Source organism: Cyprinus carpio, chromosome A15, assembly GCF_018340385.1.
Source record: "Cyprinus carpio isolate SPL01 chromosome A15, ASM1834038v1, whole genome shotgun sequence".
Classification (NCBI taxonomy): domain Eukaryota; kingdom Metazoa; phylum Chordata; class Actinopteri; order Cypriniformes; family Cyprinidae; genus Cyprinus; species Cyprinus carpio.
Genome location: NC_056586.1, coordinates 9,011,741 through 9,031,743, shown reverse-complemented (window position 1 = coordinate 9,031,743; position 20,003 = coordinate 9,011,741). Strand labels below are relative to the sequence as shown.

Here is a 20,003-nt window from a genome sequence, read left to right as displayed (position 1 = left end):
GTAAAATTTTGAGAGGAGTGCAGCAGAACGCAACTTTTATGACAGAGAGCATATTGATTTTACAGCAGCACTTTCGACACGGAAATAAATTCGTGAGAATTTCTAAAATCGCATTTCACTCTTTAGGAACGCTAAAATGTGTTTAATTAATTTAATTTAATTAATAAAATTATTCACAAGATGTTCAAAGATGTTACAGTGAGTTTAAACCATCTGGTTTAAATCGAAAGTTAATATAAGCAAATTATCATTGTATTTCAAAATAAAGGTTCATCTATTATCTGAACAATAATTGTTATATTTATTCTATTTTACTTATTGTTATTATTATTAATAATATGTATTTTTTGTGTTTTTTTAAATTTAAATTTTATGTTTTCTTATTTTTTTTATTTGTTTTATATTTCTATAGAATATAGTTGTCCCTTGTATTATTTTTATTATTATATAATGACTTAAAGAGGCTTTGATATTACTCAACAACAGTTCTCTGTATATTAATACTATTAATAATTCCCTATAATTCATATTAATAATAATTACATTAATAAATTCAACATTTATTCAACACGTGTTTTTAAACATAAAAATAATAATCATTATACATAATTAACAATTATTTGATCTAATTAAATTTGTTCTAATTAATTAAATATTTTTCTTAATTGATATTGTCATCTGCTTTTATCAAGACAAGAAAATAATTTCTATCTAAAATCTTCTAGCTATTCTAGAAGTGGGCGTGGCTCTTAACAGGCGTGGCTAGCAGACGCAGTACGTTCTGTGCGTGCTGTGTGACGCGCGCTCACTGCCGCACTGGACAGTCACATGACAGGTAAACAGACGTTATGGACCTCTCTCGCTTTCAAACTTTATCACGATTTCGCCGTTAGACTGCGAAAGCGATGGACAGAAGGGGATTTTTGACGGCTTCTGATCTCCAGTGATATGTCAGGTCGGTGTTCCGTTCCTCTACAAACATACAAACACGACGTGTTAACAAGAATGTGTTAAAATGTGTCTCAATTTCACTGTCAACAACTAACGTTACCTTAGCTAGCTCCTGCCTTCGTTCTATTATCTCGAAGGTTATGCCATATTGAGAAATTAGCATTTCCAGGTTAAGCAATATTTATTTATACCAAATATTTACACAGTTGCTTAACACTCGTTTTGGCTAATGGTGACATGTCCAGTCAAAACTAATCTATTCATTTTACGCGAACCATAAGAAAGACACATATACTGAAAGAATAACTATCTTTTCTCTAGCTGTTAGCTGAAAACATGTTTTTAATGTTTTGCAAAGTCATGCACAGCCACTCTGTTTACTTACTCTAATGGTTACTCAAATGATTTAACAATAAAAAGTATTATACTTGTCTTTTTATTTGCATATATATATTATATATATATATATATATATATATATATATATATATATATATATATATACACATATAATTTAACAATAAAAAGTATTATACTTGTCTTTTTATTTGCATATTTAATTTATAACTATATTCTACATGGTGTAATGTGTAAATTGTTATTTGATGCATCTATTTCTGTATTTCCACTTTTTGTTACACAGTTGCATCTATGTATCTGTTATTTTGTAGCTAAACCCCTGCGTCATGTCTGTGGATGGCCCCCGGACCTCTGTTTTCACCTTTCAGTCCGCTGTTCACAGCCATCATGTTCTTCGCTCGCTGGAGGAGCTGAGACAGAAGGAGCTCTTGTGCGATGTGACCGTTGAAGTGGAGCGCAGGAGCTTTCGAGCGCACTCTTCAGTGCTGGCTTCCTGCAGCGGCTATTTTTACACCAGACTGACAAACCACAGTCGAGCAGACCTCACCGTCAGGTTACCGGATGAGGTAATGCTTGATATGGTGGATGCGTTGAACCTGGAGGTTTTGAGAAAACTGCGGTTAAGCTTTCATCCCTGTATGATTTGTCGTTTTTTTTTTAAACACATTTTTAATGAATATGAGTAAATAATGACATTGTGTGAAGTATTCCTTTAAAAACTGTTTCCATTGCAGTGCTGGCAAATTAGGGCTTGTTTAATGAGATTAAATCGAGTAAATGAAGTTACAGCAATAACCCAGTTATGCAATTTGCAAATGATTTATCCATGCGGTAATCCTGACTAGATCATTAATCTCCAAAGGTCACGGTGGAAGGATTTGAGCCGCTTCTGCAGTTTGCCTACACTGCAAAACTTCACTTCACGAAAGAAAACATCATGGAGATCCACAGATGTGCCGAATTTCTCGGATTTCAAAACCTGGATAAAGCCTGCTTTGAATTCCTCGTCCCAAAGTTTTCTGATGGTGGTGGAAGCTCGAAAAAAGTGAAGAGTAAAAGCAAGAGCCAAGCGTCCCGTGAGAAATCACAAGCCGTCTGCAGTCCAAACGACCAAAACCCGGAAACTGAAGAAGATTGTGTACCTCAAGATGCAAGCACTGTCATGCAAGCTGCATCTATAACATCCTCTGCAGAAAGTCCTAAAGATTGTCCCCCAATCTCAAATGACAAAGAAATGCAGTTAGATTTGTCCCCACTTTACTCAAGAAGCACTTCATACCACATGGGTGATGGCCAGGATCAGTTTTGCCTGCAGAGCTGTGGCCCACAGTTGCATTCGTCTTCCTTGGCGGCTGCTGAAGTTTGTCCTTTCCTGTCTATTTCGAGCACCGGTGACAATGAGAAACTGCATTCTTCTGCAGCTGGCTGTAGTGGGGAGATTTTAGCAATGGAGGACGAATTCCAGAAGGATATGCATTGTGAACCGCCTACTGATAAAGACCTGGACATAGCCAGTATCACCGAGGGCCATTTTGACCAACGTGAAGGGCCTCTAATGCCGTCCAACGACTGTACCCAGCTATGTCCTCTGAATTCCACGCAGTCAAGCGGGGTTTTGGACGGCATTTCTGGCTCTCCAGACCTAAGCAACATTGGCACCGAAGACAACCGGGTGTTTGATTCCAACGAACAAACATTCTCGGAACTGACCCCCAAAGATTGCTCCACAGAACGAAGCATGGAGGAAAGGGAAGTGGCTGAACATCTTGCAAAGGGTTTTTGGCCGGATTTGGCCTCCACGTTAAATGAGCCACTACCTTTGGACTCTATTGACCAGTCATCTGCAGGAAATGGCTCAGACTTCCACTGGTTAAAGCATCTGGATCTGGGAGCTGCGCCTGATGATTGTCCCTTCCTGAGAGACCTGAGCTCTAACGATAGACAGACATGTGGAGGGGACACTCTGTCCAAAGAGGACACTGGAGATAGTCCCTACATGTCCCCCATTAACTCAATGGAAAACTCTGAGTGTGAATCGGATGGAGACTGCACGCAGTGCGGTAGCAGTGAACAAATGCAAGAGGTGAGCATTGATTAGAGGTGAACTTCATTAAGTTAGAGTTGAAGTTTGGCACCAAATTGCAGACTTCTGCTTTATTTTGTACTCCATTGAGATTCCCTGGCATGCTTCAATTAAAAGTGTCAGTCCCTACTGAAAAAATGCAACCAAACTCGAGGCTGAACACAGCTGCAGTCCTCTATAATGCAGTGTTGACGTCTCGGTTTTCTTCCCAGGTGGATTTGCCATTCCCTGTGGAGCAAATTTCCAGCATGACCCGGAGAGCGTTCCTGCAGATGTTAAAACGCGAGCAACTGACACCAGAACAGCTGGAGTTTGTTCAGGATGTGAGGCGGCGCAGTAAGAACCGCATGGCTGCACAGCGTTGCCGCAAGAGAAAGTTGGACTGCATCTACAGACTGGAGGGAGAAATCAAGAAACTGGTATATCTGTTTGTCACATCAACTGAATCTAAAATAACATTTTGTATTTGAGTGGTCCCGACAGTTTAAGCCCCATTTACACCATTAATTGCAATTGACTAAGGTTAAATAAGGTTAAAGGAACACTCCACTATTTTTGAAAATAGGCTCACTTTCCAACTCCCCTAGAGTTAAACAGTTGAGTTTTACTGTTTTCAAATCCATTCAGCCGATATGGGTTTGTGGTTGTAGCACTTTTAGCTTAGCTTAGCATAGATCATTGAATCTGATTAGACTGTTAGCATCTCGCTCAAAAATGACCAAAGAGTTTAGATATTTTTCCTATTTAAAACTGGACTCTTCAGTAGTTACATCGTGAACTAAAACCAATGGAAAATTAAAAGTTGTGATTTTCTAGGCCGATATGGCTAGGAACTATACTCTCATTCCTGTGTAATAATCATGGACCTTTGCTGCTGTACCATCGGTGCATTGCAATGAATTATTACGCAGCGTGGAAATAGTCCCAGCTATAACTTCCAACGTGACAGTAGCTCCTCACAAAAGATGGTTGGATCCCCTCAAAGAGTGGTTTAGATATTTTTCCTATTTATCTGTAAGGTGGGAGGAGTTGGACTCTTCTTGTGTGCAGTGAGGCACATCTCTTCCGCTTGTACTAAAACAGAAAAAACGGAAAATTAAAAGTTGTGATTTTCAAACTGAAATTTACTCTTAAAACAGAACAGATTCTTTTTTTTTGACATACAAACCAAGTTGGTGACCCATACTCGTGCTGAATACATTTATGCAACACAAGGCAACTGACACAGCAATGAGGTGTGAAGAAGGAGAAATTACTGCAAGATCACAACCAGCTGTATTGCAAGCTTAGCATAGAGGATCCCCGTCAGAGCCTCTTCGAGGCCTTTGTCAGAGCCTCTGTCAAGATGGAGAATGGACGCCTCGATAATTCACAGTCTGCAAAAACAAACACCAAGAACAGGATGCAAGCGCTGGCCAGAGGTGTGAGAAGGAGGAAATTACTGTACAAGCTGACTCAGTAGAGGATGTCCTCCGCCTTTGACTCAGAGACCTCTATGGACGCCTCGTCCACAGTTGAACAGGTCCCACCTCCGTACGTCTCCTCCTCCCACCCTCCTCACCCCCATAGCCTCTCCTAGCCTGGCTGGCCCAGACCAGGACACCCATGGGAACTCCTCCCTGGACACCTTTCTTGCAGACACATGTCCTGAAGGAGACACAGTAGCACTCAGGTTGCCCACTGCCTTCCTTCAAGACAACGTCCAGAGCACTGTTACAGATCCAGCTCCATGATGTTCAACAGAGCAAAGCAGCTTGGGAATGGTCTGATATTTCAGTTTTACTCAGGAGCTTACCTTTCTGCTGCCGTCAGTTACACTTTTGAGCATTACTTTCTTATTAGGAGCACTTTCATAATGTTTCCAAGTATGGACGTGACTAAATTTGCACTATTAACAGGAGTTTCGTATGGAAATGCTATATTGATGCATACGGATATCACTTTCATTCCTTGTTTGCTGTTGCGCCATAGAGGTCATTCCTGTTATGCCACACATTTTGAACTCTGAGACTTAAAAAAATGAAGTATTTCAGAAATATGTTCTGCTAAGCTCAGGCTCATAAAGTGTTAATTATATACTTGTAAATAATTGTTTAATTACAGACTGATAGTTAGCTAATTTAGTTAATTTTGATATTTTTAACCATGTTTTGATATTTTGATTCTATCATACCCATTTTCCAACAGGCAGGAATATTTTAAAGACAAACAAACTAATAGCACAAGACATCAAATAATTCTTTAAATTAATTGCTAATACATGCATATGATGATGTGTGATTTCCTACCAAAAATGTCACTTCCTGGACAATCATGTCATTAAGGAAGTGGCTTTTGGGATTTTTCAGCAGACTAATAGTGTGGAAAGCAAAAGTGAAGACAAAGGAAATCTCAATAAAAAGATTAGAAATGAAAACAATGTAACCAAGTTTGGTTTAAATATTTTGATTAAACAAAGAAAAGCACTTGGAATATTTCTTAATAAATTGTTTTTTTTTAATGTTTTTTTTTTAGTGTATTGTAATTTGTCATTAAAGAAAACTAATATGACTTTAATTTGCAACAAATGTCAATTTTATATTTTTATTCAAATATAGACATGTGAAAATGTACTACATAACAGGAATGACCCCTGGATTAATTTCCAGTCCTAACATTAACTTCATGTAAACTGCCACAAAGGACAATCATTGTAATACTTTATTATGTCAATGGATGATGATTTTGTTATGCTATGTAGAGCATATAAATAAGTACATTCCAGTGTATTCCTAATACGCCTTTGCATTACCGGCATGAAAATTGTGCATTGAATATGCATCTCTCTTTTTTTAAGTATTCATATATGCATACGTCATAGTTATAGTGACATTTAAATAACTGGCAAGTAAGATTTCATGCATATCATGTAAGGTTTGTGAAAAAAAGCATAGAATCCATAGGCTTTTATCCATAGGTAAAAAAAAAAAAATAGAGAACGTTTAGATACTGTTCACTTTTTGCTTGTGAATGTGGAATGCGTTTGGAAAAAGATCAGTTTCAAGGTCAATGTAAAATCAAAATTGATTGTATTTCCATTCTTAATACATGTTTCTGGTCTTATTGTGCACGATTCTCCATTACACTTTATTTCAATGAAATGTTGTCTAGTATTTCATCAAAATGTATTATCTTCTGAAATGACTTTCCCTTTCAGCTGATGTCATCAAGGCCATGCAGTCTATTGGCTATTGGATCACAAATAGAGATTAAGGCATTATTTTAACTCTTGTTGTGGTACTTTTCATCAGTTTCTAACCTACTTTTTTTTTTCTAGCGAAATATCCTGTTTGACTCAGAATTACTTCACATTATGGAAGTAAAATGGGCTGCAAATGCTTCCAATTGAATAAAAGACAACATGTTCATTTTGCAATTGTAGCATCAATGGAATGTTCTATTCTTACTCTTTCATGCCTTTTGTTTTTGTTGTTTTTGTTTTGTTTTAACCCTGTAACCGAAATACTGTCATGTAGACCTAGAATGCACTGTATAATTCACTATTTGATTCAGATTTAACAGATAGTAGCAAATAAAATGTTTTTTTTTTTTTTCACTCAATGTGTGAGTGAAGTGGTGCTTGCGAACACATAATAAACAAATAATTCAGTCCTTTTTTAATTTTATGATTATATATAATGATATTTGTCTTTAGGTCTCTGTTGAAGAGGTGAGTAATTTGGTGAGAATAATCATTTGTTATTTATAGAGCGTTCGCACACGCACACACTAAGTTACTGTATAGGCTACACTCTTCACTGTCGTCCAAAACATGCACAACACAGAAAGAGACTTTTATAGTCTTAGGTACCAAAGTCTGTAGAATAATAAATAAAAAAAAGCAAGGTTAAGCAACTTTTAACTGGAGCTCTGCGTTTTTAGAATGCTGTGTCATGCGAGAGATGCTGCAAGAGATGTGCATGTTAACAGGAAAACATGGGAAAAAGAAATGCAAAAATGAGTCCTCTGTGAACGACCTCTTACTGCTGTGTTGCTTGAACTCCTGCATGAAGCACCCTCGACCTAGAGAGCAACGTCAGCGGTGGAGCGTGACGCATTATGACGCCATAGTTAAGAGGCGACTTTAGTGGAATCTGTTCAGATCAGTTCAACTGTTTGTGATCGCAATGAATAGGTGAGCAGTACCACCAGGACATTTATTTCATCTTAATGGATTAAGCATATATTTTGTGTCTGTTCATATTTTAATATTAATCTAGAATATTTCCGTGGGCTATACACATTTAGTCATTTTAAATAAGGTAAATACGTTGTGTCATGTGAAAATCTTAAGATTAAAAGAACAGATGTTTATTCATTTTATTCAATTTTATTTATTCCAAAGCCGACAAGGCCAACCATTACTCCTACTTTCGAGAGCCCTTACCAGATCCAGTTACCTCCATTCATACCTTCCTTGCCTGGGCCATCTTCTAACACGAGGCCTCCATCCAGGCGCATGAAGGGGAGACAGAAATATGTTGCATTTCCTAACATTGGAAATGCAGGAAATTCTGTGCCCAGAGGAAACGTGACTGGAGACCCTTTACCATCCGTCCTCGGCAGTCCAGCAGCATCAAAAGGCGATCAGACCACGTGCAGTGATGCTGCTACCTTTCTCTCTGCTGCTGACAAGGCTAGGATTTTTAGCATCAACAAGTGGTATTAGAGTCATCTTCCACATGCTGTCATATATGACACAAATAGACAGAGTTTTATTGTTTCTTATTCACAGAGAGGAGATGAAATCATCAGAAAAAGAAGAAATCTGTTCAAAAGAAGAATAAAATATATAAACAATGTATGTAAAATAAAACTTGTGCATTGATAGTTGCTTCTGCTTCACTGTCATATTGCTTGAACTATGGGCTATGAAATGGTTTCCACCACAGGGTGAAAAAATATAATAGGGTAATAATTGGGACTTTTTATTTCACGTTTCACACTTTTTTCTTGCAGTTCTGAGAAAAAAGTTCAGAAATAGGCTATATAGATATAAACTCTAAATTCTAAGAATAAAAGTTAGAATTGTATGTAATCTTGTTTCCACCATCAATTCTTCTTTAAATTGAGTTTTTTTCTCACCGTTTATAAAATGTAGCAATTCTGAGAAAAAAACGTGAGATATAAACTCGCAATTGTGCAGAAAAAAAAGTAGAATTGAGAGATAAAAAGTCAATTTTTTTTTGTTAACTCAGAATTCTGAGAAAAAGTCTGCACTTTGAGATATAAACTCTGATATAGAATAAACTGACTTTATTCCTTGTAATTTTAAGTTTACAACTTAAAATTCTGAGTTTTTTTTTTCTTTTTTCCCCAGAATTCTGTTCAGTTTAAATCTTCAATTTCATTTTTTCCCCACCATGTAAGAAAATACTGAAAAAGGTAGTTAAATTTATTTATTCTGAGTTTGTATCTTACAATTCAGATTTTATTATATGTCTAGGGAACATACAATTTAATCAGTAGAAAACCCACTTTCTGTTGGTCCGCCTGTCTGCTCAAGGTCGCTGGGCCATTTCAGTGTCCGTCATTAAGCTAAACACTGACAATTGGGTCTGTTCGTGGTCTTCTGCAAGTGTATCGATTGCTCCTTGTTTTGTTAAAACTAACTCGATTCAAAACACCATTAAAAACGTAATCATTTATCTTTTAAGTTGTAATTACTTTGTGCGGCCAGACAGGTTCTTAGCTCGGTTCTTAATTGTCCTTTCAAGGTGATCTCATTTGTTTACCTCCTCCATGCATACTAAAGATCTCCAAATTACTTATTTCGTTTTGTTTTCCTCTCAAAGGTCTTTAATGAGGTATGTGCTTAGAAATATGGCAATGGCATAGCCAACATGCCATACAGTGACAGGCGGGAGAATCCACTGTAAATCATGTGAATGTACCTAACAAAACAACGAGAAATAAAAGGCAAATTTAGAGGTGCTGGTTAACAGGCTGTTATTGGGTTAGTTTTAAAATGATTTTTCTCTACATAATTGTGCTGCTTTGAAACAGTGGCACAAAGAGCCATTGATGACTGGTTCACTCAATAAAAGCTGACATAATACTGATGGTGTAATAAAATTATATATATATAACTACAACAAAGATATTGTGTGTGTGTGTGTGTGTGTGTATAAACTATATGTATAGTTTTTAATGTATATTTTTACAGTTTTAAAAATCTGCTTGTCTTGTGAGAGTCGTGACAAATACAGGGAGAAACTTTCAGCAGTTTAGCGCAATGTCACATTTGTTTTACTTTGTTAACTCTCTAGTTTGTAGTACTGTTAAGTCCTCATATTTAGATTTGGAAAGCTTGTTTCATTCTAATGAATCATTCTGTGCTAAAAAGCTCTCTCTCATGTAGCTTTGGAAAGTCTGATTCATTATAGTGAATCGGTTCGTTCTGAATGAACCTGTCTCTCATACACCAAACCATTCTAATGAACCAGTAAGTTTTAGTGATTTGGTTAGTTGTTTTTTAATATTTCTCCTCTTTCTCATATTTAACCTATGAAAATCTGATTCATTCTAGTGAATCGGTTCATCCTAAACAAACCTCTCTATACCTGTATCTGTACATACTTCTCTTTTATGTAGCTTTGGAAAGTTTAATACATTCTAGTGAATCGATTAGTCCTAAACATATCTCTTTCTCATATATAGCTTTGGAAAGTTTGATTTATTCTTGTCATAAAAGACCCCCCCCCCCCCATAAATTATTTAGCTTTGGAAAGTCAGATTCATTTTAGTGAATCAGTTTGTTTTAAACCGTTCTCATATGTAGCATTGGAAAGCCTGATTCATTGGTTAATTCAGATGGTTATTGTATAAACAGATTCTGAAAAGATTCAGTGTTTCGAGCCCCTATGTGTATTTTGTATCAGTATGTCTTTGACTCGAATGTTTGATGTTGTCACCCTAATCGGGGTTATTTATTCATTTAAAAACCCAAACTCATGTACTTTAATTGTAAGTTACATTCATTGGAGGCACAGAATAGAAATCCACCCTGCTTCACAAAGATCTTCTCCACTTGGAGATGTTTGGCCTTGCCGCTGATTTAAGCTCAAACTACAGCCAAACAGCAAACTGGAAGCGGTCTAAAAATATTCCATGTAAACTGCACTGGGAAAATATCAATCCTAATAATTAAGCCTCTTGGGATTTTACACAGATGGCAAGTTCCACCAAGCTTGAGATGAATTAGTAAAATTCTTGCAATAAAAGATGAGATATATAGCACATGGGAGACTGGGGCTAGTTGTCACACTTTTTACTGCAGTGTATATTTCTCAGGGTGGGGTTTATTTTAGGAATTAGTTCATTTCTATTGAAAGATATTGAGTGTTTAACCAATATTGTCCAGGAGATACAATGATACAGCTCATTAAACACATGCTGAATAAAAACATGTCATTAGACTCAAAATCTGCCATTAAATATCATATTATAGGTTCTAGTCTGTACTAATGTGTATTAATGGCTTTTTTTGCAACATGTTAAAAACTCCATTGTTTTGGCCAAAAATATTGTGTCAAATAAACTTAATAAATAAATAAAACCAATAAAAATGTGACAGCTTGCCCTAACCTGACATTTATGATTACAAAACATCATCAACAACTACAATGTGTGACTTCTGTTTACAACATTTATGGTTACAAAACATCATCAACAACTACTTTACCCAGAGCCCCGAATGACCATTAACTCCAAACTTGTCCTTTCATGTAAAAAGCCATATGAAAATAGATAGTTTTTTTTTTATTGTTATTTAAATTCTATCGATTATAACCCACAAGCATTAACTAACATTTAAACACACAGCACACAGTCTTTGCGAGCGCAGAGAAATGTAATGGTTTTGTGAAGGTTATTCAGTTAAGCCTCAGTCTAGGTTTAAGGCTGAACACACTGCATTGCTCCTTCCCAATTTTTTGATCTCCTCAAATCCTTTCCTGTAATTTCTCTGCCAACTCGTACTATGGATTATGTAAAGCTGTCGCCATGGCGGTACAGTGGAAAGAAGGACAGGATTTGAAATTTTCGGCAGAAAGCCACTTAAAGTTGGAGTCAATAAACAAAGCTTTAAGAGAAGAAGAACCTCCACATTCTCATGCACCGAGAGCTTCTGGCTCTTGGGGGCAGCATGTAGCCACGGAAATCATAATACAAGCCCACTTCAGAATGTTTAAAAGATTATTCCATTATTTCAACTCAAGTATCTGATTTACTCACATATTAAGCACCTAAATACTATAATGCAAACATTATGTGCAATTTATATAAATAAATAATCTAAATAAAAAGTTTTATTTCTTGTATTTTTTATTTTAATTCATAATAATTATATTTTTATATATTATAATAATATAATATAGAATATGTTTAATTAATAGACTATAATAAAACAGTTACATATGTGATATTTTTTTCAACATTATTTGCATATTGCATAATTGTATGAATCATGTGATTTTTAATTATTATACTATATATATATATATATATATATATATATATATATATATATATATATATATATATACATATATATATAAAATATTATAAATGTGATATACGTACACACATATACATATATAATGTATATGTGTAATTTATATATATATGTGTGTGTGTGTGTGTGTGTGTGTGTGTGTTTAGTGTTAAGACATACTTGTGTGTTGCATGAAGAAGAAAACACAAATCTGAGTTTGTGCATATTTTACTCAGTACTCTGAGTTTTTTTTTCTTTTCTTACAGAGGCATAGTTTGAAAAAGTCAGATATTTAATGTAAAAGCAACCTCACACATTTTCCCATACAGCAAAAAAAAAACAAAAAAACAATAAAGCAAATCAAAAGTTCTTAGAAAAATGTCTTCGTTCTAGTTGATGTTATAAAGAGTGAAATAAAGTATGAACACTGGAGACATGTTTCGTAAAAACGTACACTGAAGATTACGCTTCTCCAGAGCTTCAATGTGTGGTCGTATGTTCTGTTGCAAACACAAAGGCAATAATGGTGATTGTTGATCTGACCTTCTCATGAACAAACGGTCATATCTGTTCACAAGCTTAGAAAAAATCACAAATAGTAATGTGTTGTGTTTGTCAATCAGATTTACCCAATAAATTAGTATTAATGACAAGTATCCGTTAGGACATACTTAGTATATAGAGGCTAAAATGGAATCGCACACATGTAGCATAAAACAGAGCAATAAAGAATTCAAATTCAGTTAAATAAACAGCTTACTAAATGCTGAAGTATACACATTATATACATTCCCTGGGTTGGGACAAAACAAACTAACAAACAAATATTTACTTCACTAATATAAACTAAAATAATGGGACACTTGAAATAGATATTTTGACATTTGTTTTCTCATATATATATATGGGATCCTATAGTTTAACAATATTCCACCAATAATCACTTTAGCAAAGTAATATACAGCAATATTAACAAGGATCGGTCAGCGAATCGAAATGAAACAATGCCGAACTTCCATTCAAACGTCAAACAAATGGCTCAATTCACAAAGCGAGAACAAAAATTCATTCACTCCAGTGATAAAAGACTAATTCAATTAGGCTCTTCTTTTCATCCTGAGACTGTCTAAACCAATGACATTTTACAATGACTTTGTGCTTACGTTTGATACATTTACAGGTTTGAAATAAACGCTCAGAGGTGGGTGGGTGGATGGTGGGGGTGGGGTATTAACAGTGCAAGAATATACAGACAGGTATGATGGAAATAGAAAATAATCTCGCTTTTAATGGTTACACACCAATTCTCATTTGTGCTTCATTGAGTTCCTGCCACTTTCAATCTGCCAACTTGTTTTGGGTATATGTACATTACATAATTGTCTGTATCTCTTGGGCACATTCTTTATTACAGGGCGTACTTAAAAAACAAAAAAAAACACCCACTTTCAAAATGGAAAACAACAGACACGCACACATAAACAAAGACAGTACATGATATTTACATTATACATCTCACGTATTCTTGTCTTAAAGCGTAATTATTGGCAAAGCCAAGGTTTTCCGACTTGAGATGAACCACATTTCTTGCCGCTCCCTGGTAATATCTGTAAAAAGGTATATAACAGGCACAGTGAGGGTAGTTGAGAAATCAGTATTCATTGGGAAATTAAATGAATAAACACAGCAACAAACATGACAAGCACATGTCTGTATATTTTGGCACTTGGCAAATCAAACGGGAATCATTTTGGAAGGGTGGGATAGGGTTTTTTGGCCTAAATGGACCTGGTGTTACAGTTACAAACTCAACTGATTATTTGTTTTCGATTTGATATATATATATATATACATTTTTGGACGGTTACAATTGGTTTAACCAAAGGCAACATTCTTTTGCAAGAAGTGGCGTTTCAAATTTGGCCTTAAAGAGGTTCACGAAACGACTCCAACTGGAGTCGAGGAGACAAAGAGAGAGTAAAGCCAGACCAGACTAGTGCTGTGAGGGACTATAACGCCTCCTCTGCTGGCTCGCAGCGTTGCCGTGAAAATACTGAACAGAAAAAACAGAGGTGCTAAATGAAGTACTCTTTCTTTTCCTCTGCATGTGCGTGGTTCCCCTCCGCATTGATGATGGCAGTGTCTGCGTCAGGGGCGTCCTCTGCTCCTTTGGCCTCATTGGTTAAGTATGTCCCTGTCCACACAGTCCCACATAGGTCACATAGACACATAAGGTACAACAGTGGACATGTTCAAGCATTTTGCACACTATAGGTGAGGGGGCGAGACGGGAGGGAAGTCGTACCTTTGTGCCTGGCCAGATATCGGCCCACGACGATGATGAAGCACAGGGTGATGAAGACCACCACGGCCACCACTCCCCCGATGAGCGCGTGGTCGGGGCCGGGCTGCATCAGAGCATTGGGATCTAGAGGAGGAGATGGAGAGCAAGGCATGAGAAGACGCTTTGGATTTGCGCTCTAAACTCCAGTGGAACAGTCACTATAATTAGCCAGTTATGGGTCGGTGTGTTAATATAAGACCCGCAGACTCATTACTTCACACAGTTCACTTAATACAGTGGTAAGCATCTCAGCTTGAGCAGGCAGTCATTTCATTTCTCAGTTGATTCCATTCACAGTTTTGTATATTTGAAACGGTTTAGATCTTTCACAACATTGCTTTTGAAAAAAAATCCTATCCCTTGTTTATACCTGGTGTTAAGATCGAATCACAAGTAGACGATGGAGACACATTCCTGTCACTTTCAACAACTTTCCTGATTTCTGTGAGGGGAGAGTCTATGGGTGGGTGCATGTATGGGCCTTTTCTGATCTTTTGATGTAGTGATAGTGAAAAAAGTGATAAGCGAAATAAGCTTGTGCAATTTACATAAGAACATTAAAGGAGACAATGGAAAACCATACGAAGAGCAGCAGTTTTCGTTTCTGCTCTGATAGTCACAAAACTATGCAGAATGTGGTGGGTTTGTGTTAGAATCAGGACTGGTGTGAGCACATTTTACCTTCAGACTAGTGCTGTCAAACGACTGAAAAAAATCCTTAATCGCACATTTTTTTCCTGAAATTACTCTCTTAAGTTTTTAATATATGTTTAACGGCATCTTTTAAAAAAACTGAAGGCAAGTATCACAGATACCAGTACTACTAATGTCTCTATGAAATTATTTTTTTCCTATATATATTTAACCATTGACAATATCCATTCAACATTACAGTATAATTGAGAGCTATCCATTTTATAATTTATTAGACTTTAAAAAATAAAAACTTCTAATTTAAGTGAACTTAAACAATCTTCACATAAATCCGTTATAATAAATGTCATATTTAGCTACCTGTGCCCTTCAGCAAGTAGGAAATATACAGAAATTGTATAAAGTTATCAAACACTCTTCGCTTTAAAAAACGCAAGACGTGGCAGCTGAATTTGGAAAAATTTTGGCATTGCATGCTCGTAGTTTCTTTTGCACTTTAATATGAAATGATATAGGCTATAGCACACTGCCGCATTTGTGCACGCAATTGAAGAGCACGTGCTACGAGCACACTGTAAGTCTCCTGTTTGATGTGGTCATAAAGACGTTTTGCATCTAAATAAACTCAATTCTTGTCAATAAAAATAGAGACTAGAGGTTTTTGTTATTATTATGTTTGATTTTTTTATATAGAAGTTTTGAATGTAGATAATTGACAGCCAACTTCAAATCAAACTTAAGAAAGTTTAAATCACATTGGCTAGTATGGTCAGCAGGCAGTTTAAGAATTAGAGCACATCTGGCTAGTATGCTTCAAAAAGACTTCAAGTAATGTTTAATGATTGGTCCGGTTGAATGTGTTTTCGACTACCTGGAAGTGGTCCAAAGTGGACAAGCTCAAAAAATTTCAGACCCCATTTACACCTGTATTTAGTATTGTCTTCTTGTGATCGCATCGACAAAAAAAAACAACAACTGATTTTACAACTGATTTATTTTTTTCAACTTGGATGAAAACATTGCTTTAGAGACTAGTAAATTACACTCTAGCAACCAACCACAATACCCTGGCAACATCCTAAAAAACACCCCAAAAAACCTTTTACAAAAAAACAGCTCAGTACTTTATGATTTTACTGCTGCTGCTTCATTTCTTTCAATGACCTATAATGCTATTACTGGTGCATCACTTAAAAAACATTTTTCTAATCTTCTGAATCATATTTGGAAAAATCCTTTAATAAATGAATGTCACTGAAAAAGCTTTTAGAATGAATTTTCTGTAGGAACTGAATATTCAGTGAATATTATGTTGAGCATTCCATTTATATATATATATATATATATATATATATATATATATATATATATATATATATATATATATATATATATAGATAATAATAAACATATATACACATACTATATGTGTGTGAGTGTGTGTGTTTTATATATTACTGTCATATGCTATCCCCATGCAGTCAAATCAAGGAATTGCAAACTGGTGTTTATGCAATGCCGTATCACAGAAACATCAATTCAAATCCAATGTTCTATACTGATTTTCAATAGGCAGCAGGAGGGAGGGGATTTATCATTACAAACGAATGCTGAGCAGCTACCAAAGACCTGTCATCTCACACAGCCCTGTGAGGACCAAAGTGACTCAATCCTTGCCGATACACAACAAGTTTAAAAACGGCAGGGGTTGCGGCAGGCTGATTTATTTCCTGGGTTTAACTTTGAGTGAGCGAGCGCAGGCTAGGGTGAATTCAGTCGCCTCTGAACTTCTACTGAATAAATCGCAGACTGGAGTCGTGAATCTTAAGCCCCCACTGCGGATAGCGTAGTATGCTAGACAGATAGTGCTGCCACTGCCTGCTTCAAATGTGTAGAAGGATTAGTAGACTGGGAATGAACGTTATGTTGTAATTCACTGAAAATTTGGTCCCCTGCATGCTGTTTATCAGTGAGTTAAACCAGATAAGTAAGATTAGCAAACAAATCATTCAGGGTATGCTTTTAAGAACTTAGTGATAAAAACGGAGAGGTTTTTTTTTTGTTTTTTTTTTTTGTGTATGGATGATTTGTTTGTATGATTGATTGTTGTTAAGTATTATTCAAAATAACCTAGGTCTCTGTATTACTCATGCCAGGCCAGTAGTTGGCAATATCACTTTGTAAAGAAATACTATGTGAACACGTAGTACACATGTGCATGACATCACCAGTTTCCAAAGTTTTGAGTAAACCCCCCCCCCGACCCCCCCCCCGGAAAAAACCGCTGTTGTCATGCAAATGACGCATAAAAACAGCCCCCTCAGATCCATTTTATGAACTGGAGGAAATGATTCACTGAAAAGATCCATTTTAAAATGATTCGTTCAGGTTTTAATTTTTTTAGGATTATTTTTAATTATTAAAGGATTATTTTTTGTGAATAAAGACTTACATTTTGGCTTGTTTATTCACTTTTACGATACTTTGATGTGGATTTTGTAGGGCTGGGCGATAAAATAATAACATTTTGAGTCATGATAAAATTTGTGTCGAAAACATTGATAAGCTCTGGACATTTTTACTCAATATGGATTAATCTAACGGCAGAAATAAATGCAATAACAGTCAGTCAATGTTTGTCGCTAATAGGCTAAGTCTGCATGTTCTGTGTGTCTCTGTGTAAATGAATGCCACAGTTTCGTGTGATACACAAAATCAAACACAAGTGACGCATGCTGTGATTTCAGCGTCTCAATATATGAGGACATGAACACATGAACTTCATCTCCAGAGCTGCTCTGGGAATCCCTTCACATTTTACTGCATTTCATTTGAGAAAATGACTGTCAAATACACGCTGAAACTCAAAGTAACTTAAACTGAAAGACCTTCGGAGCAAACTGTCAAAATAAAAGTCTTGTTTAACTTGAAGAAATTATGACAGACATATATTACTATTGTATACTAAAATGTAATTCTCAAGTAACACTAATAATAATAATATTTTTTAAGGAATATCATAAAACCAAGGTATATTTCATTAGTTTATACAGTTGTACAATGCTGTTGTGCAGCATTTGACAAAAAATAAAAATGCAGTGTTTATTGTAAATAAATGATATTTTAATTTCATTAAATTTTAAAAGACTGATTAAATTGTTAAAGTTTTATTAATTTAATTAGACACCATTTTTTTAAAATGAACACAGAGACCATAAAAAATAAAATAAAATGGAAAACAGAATTTAGGAGAAAATAAAAGATATTTCATGGGGCACCACAGAAGAAAGTGTGTTCCACAGAAGAAAGTCAGTCATACAGGTTTGGGACAACATAGAGGTGGATAGGAGTTTCATTTTTGGATGAACTATCCCTTTAACCTCACTTAAAGGGCACAGGAAAATTTTTTTTTTTATTTACCTGGAGCGATCATGTCTTGACACAGCATCTTTGGCCCTACATTGGGCGCCATTTCAGTGCTTCTGTAAGGATGTAAACTTTGACTATGTGTCTTTATTGCACTTCAAATTTGTTCTCATTAGCTCATAGTGATGAATGGCTCTCACTTCTGCTGCGCTTGGCAAAGTGACCCTGGGAGATGTGTTGAACAGAGACTTCTGTAGACCCATTTCTAACACATAAATGAACCCATTTAGTTCAATTAACATTGTGATTTGTTTTGAGGCAAAAATAAAAGCCCTGTAGAAATTAAGCTCAAAGAATGGTACACTTTATGGGAGGCTGTTCAGAATGGAGTACACTAATCTTTTAGAAGACAATGCTATAATCCACTCCAATTTTGACAGCCTAAGGTGTGTTGTATTTGTCACTTTTACACATACACAGTCAGATATCAGATAACTCGCTATGGAGTTTGCAAAGACTGTTTAGAATATATGGTCATTTCGGTTCATTAGTTAATATTGGTTAATGCATTTACTAGCAGTGAGCAAGATGTTTGTTATAGCATTAATTAATAAAAAATATAACTGTTTATTGTTAGTTTATGTTAACTCATGTCTGTTAAATACTATTAATAGATACAACTTTTGATTTTAATAATGAGTAAATGTTGAAATTAACAAACTGTGATAAATACATTTATTTTTCATTGTTAGTTCATGTCAACTAATATGTTAAAAAATGCCACCTTATTGTAAAGTGTTACCAAATATACAAAGCTCATACTGCATATAAAGCTAAAAGGTGTTTTTTGCAAGGAAAGTGTAAATGCTTCATATTTTAAATCTAAATACATTTAAGAAAACAGTTATGCTGGTCAAAAACATCATTTATTTATTTATTAGAAAGTTTACATTGAAAACTGTTCAGATTTAAATATGGTAATGGATAATTGTCAATGCCATTATAAAAAACAACAACAATAAGAAAAAAAAAATAAAAAATTATGATAATATAATTATGAAAATATCATGATATATGTAAATACCATGGTGTGAGTATTTAGTTCAAAATATACGATGGTATCACTGCTTGATATTATGACTGTACTGTATACTGTAAATAATCCTACTTCTATTTTGTCAGACACACTCTATTTTAAAGATTGATTGAACTATCTAATTTATAAATTTGCATTTCCACACTAAACAAAATTATAAACGCAACACTTTTGTTTTTTCCCCCTATTTTCATGAGCTGAATTCAAAGATCTAAGACTTTTTCTATGTACACAAATGGCCTATTTCTCTCAAATATTGTTCACAAATCTGTCTTAATCTTTGTTAGTGAGCACTTCCCCTTTGCCGAGATAATCCATCCACCTCACAGATGTTGTATATCAAGATGCTGATTAGACAGCATGATTATTGCACAGGTGTGCCTTAGGCTGGCCACAATAAAAGCCCACTCTAAAATGTGCAGTTTTACTGTATTGCGGGGTCCGAAAACCAGTCAGTATCTGGTGTGACAACCATTGCCTCACGCAGTGCAACACATCTCCTTTACATAGAGTTGATCAGGTTGTTGATTGTGGCCTGTGGAATGTTGGTCCACTCCTCTTCAATGGCTGTGCGAAGTTGCTGGATATTGGCAGGAGCTTGGAACACACTGTCGTA

At 35.6% G+C, this 20,003-nt stretch overlaps 2 protein-coding genes across 8 annotated transcripts in view; one reads left to right on the top strand and one right to left on the bottom strand.

The window, feature by feature from the left end:
* The first annotated feature begins 797 nt into the window (after positions 1 to 797).
* On the top strand, positions 798 to 6,989 carry LOC109058332 (transcription regulator protein BACH1-like). Its single transcript, XM_042770927.1, is given in 7 exon segments — positions 798 to 955; positions 1,623 to 1,877; positions 2,174 to 3,394; positions 3,607 to 3,813; positions 4,638 to 4,706; positions 4,709 to 4,746; positions 4,896 to 6,989. Coding segments are annotated over 6 exon segments (2,007 nt in total). The 5' UTR covers positions 798 to 955; positions 1,623 to 1,637; the 3' UTR covers positions 5,128 to 6,989.
* A 5,150-nt stretch (positions 6,990 to 12,139) lies between these two features.
* LOC109099162 (cell adhesion molecule 2-like) overlaps positions 12,140 to 20,003 on the bottom strand; it is a 219,000-nt gene continuing 211,136 nt past the window's right edge. For 3 of the 7 annotated variants that reach the window (XM_042770920.1, XM_042770919.1, XM_042770922.1), the window contains 3 exons: positions 14,233 to 14,355; positions 14,016 to 14,121; positions 12,140 to 13,534 (listed from right to left, as the gene is read on the bottom strand). In XM_042770920.1, the coding sequence (XP_042626854.1) occupies positions 13,429 to 13,534; positions 14,016 to 14,121; positions 14,233 to 14,355 (335 nt within the window). In that variant the 3' untranslated portion in view covers positions 12,140 to 13,428. The other 4 variants (XM_042770925.1, XM_042770924.1, XM_042770926.1 and 1 more) reach the window with 2 other exon arrangements.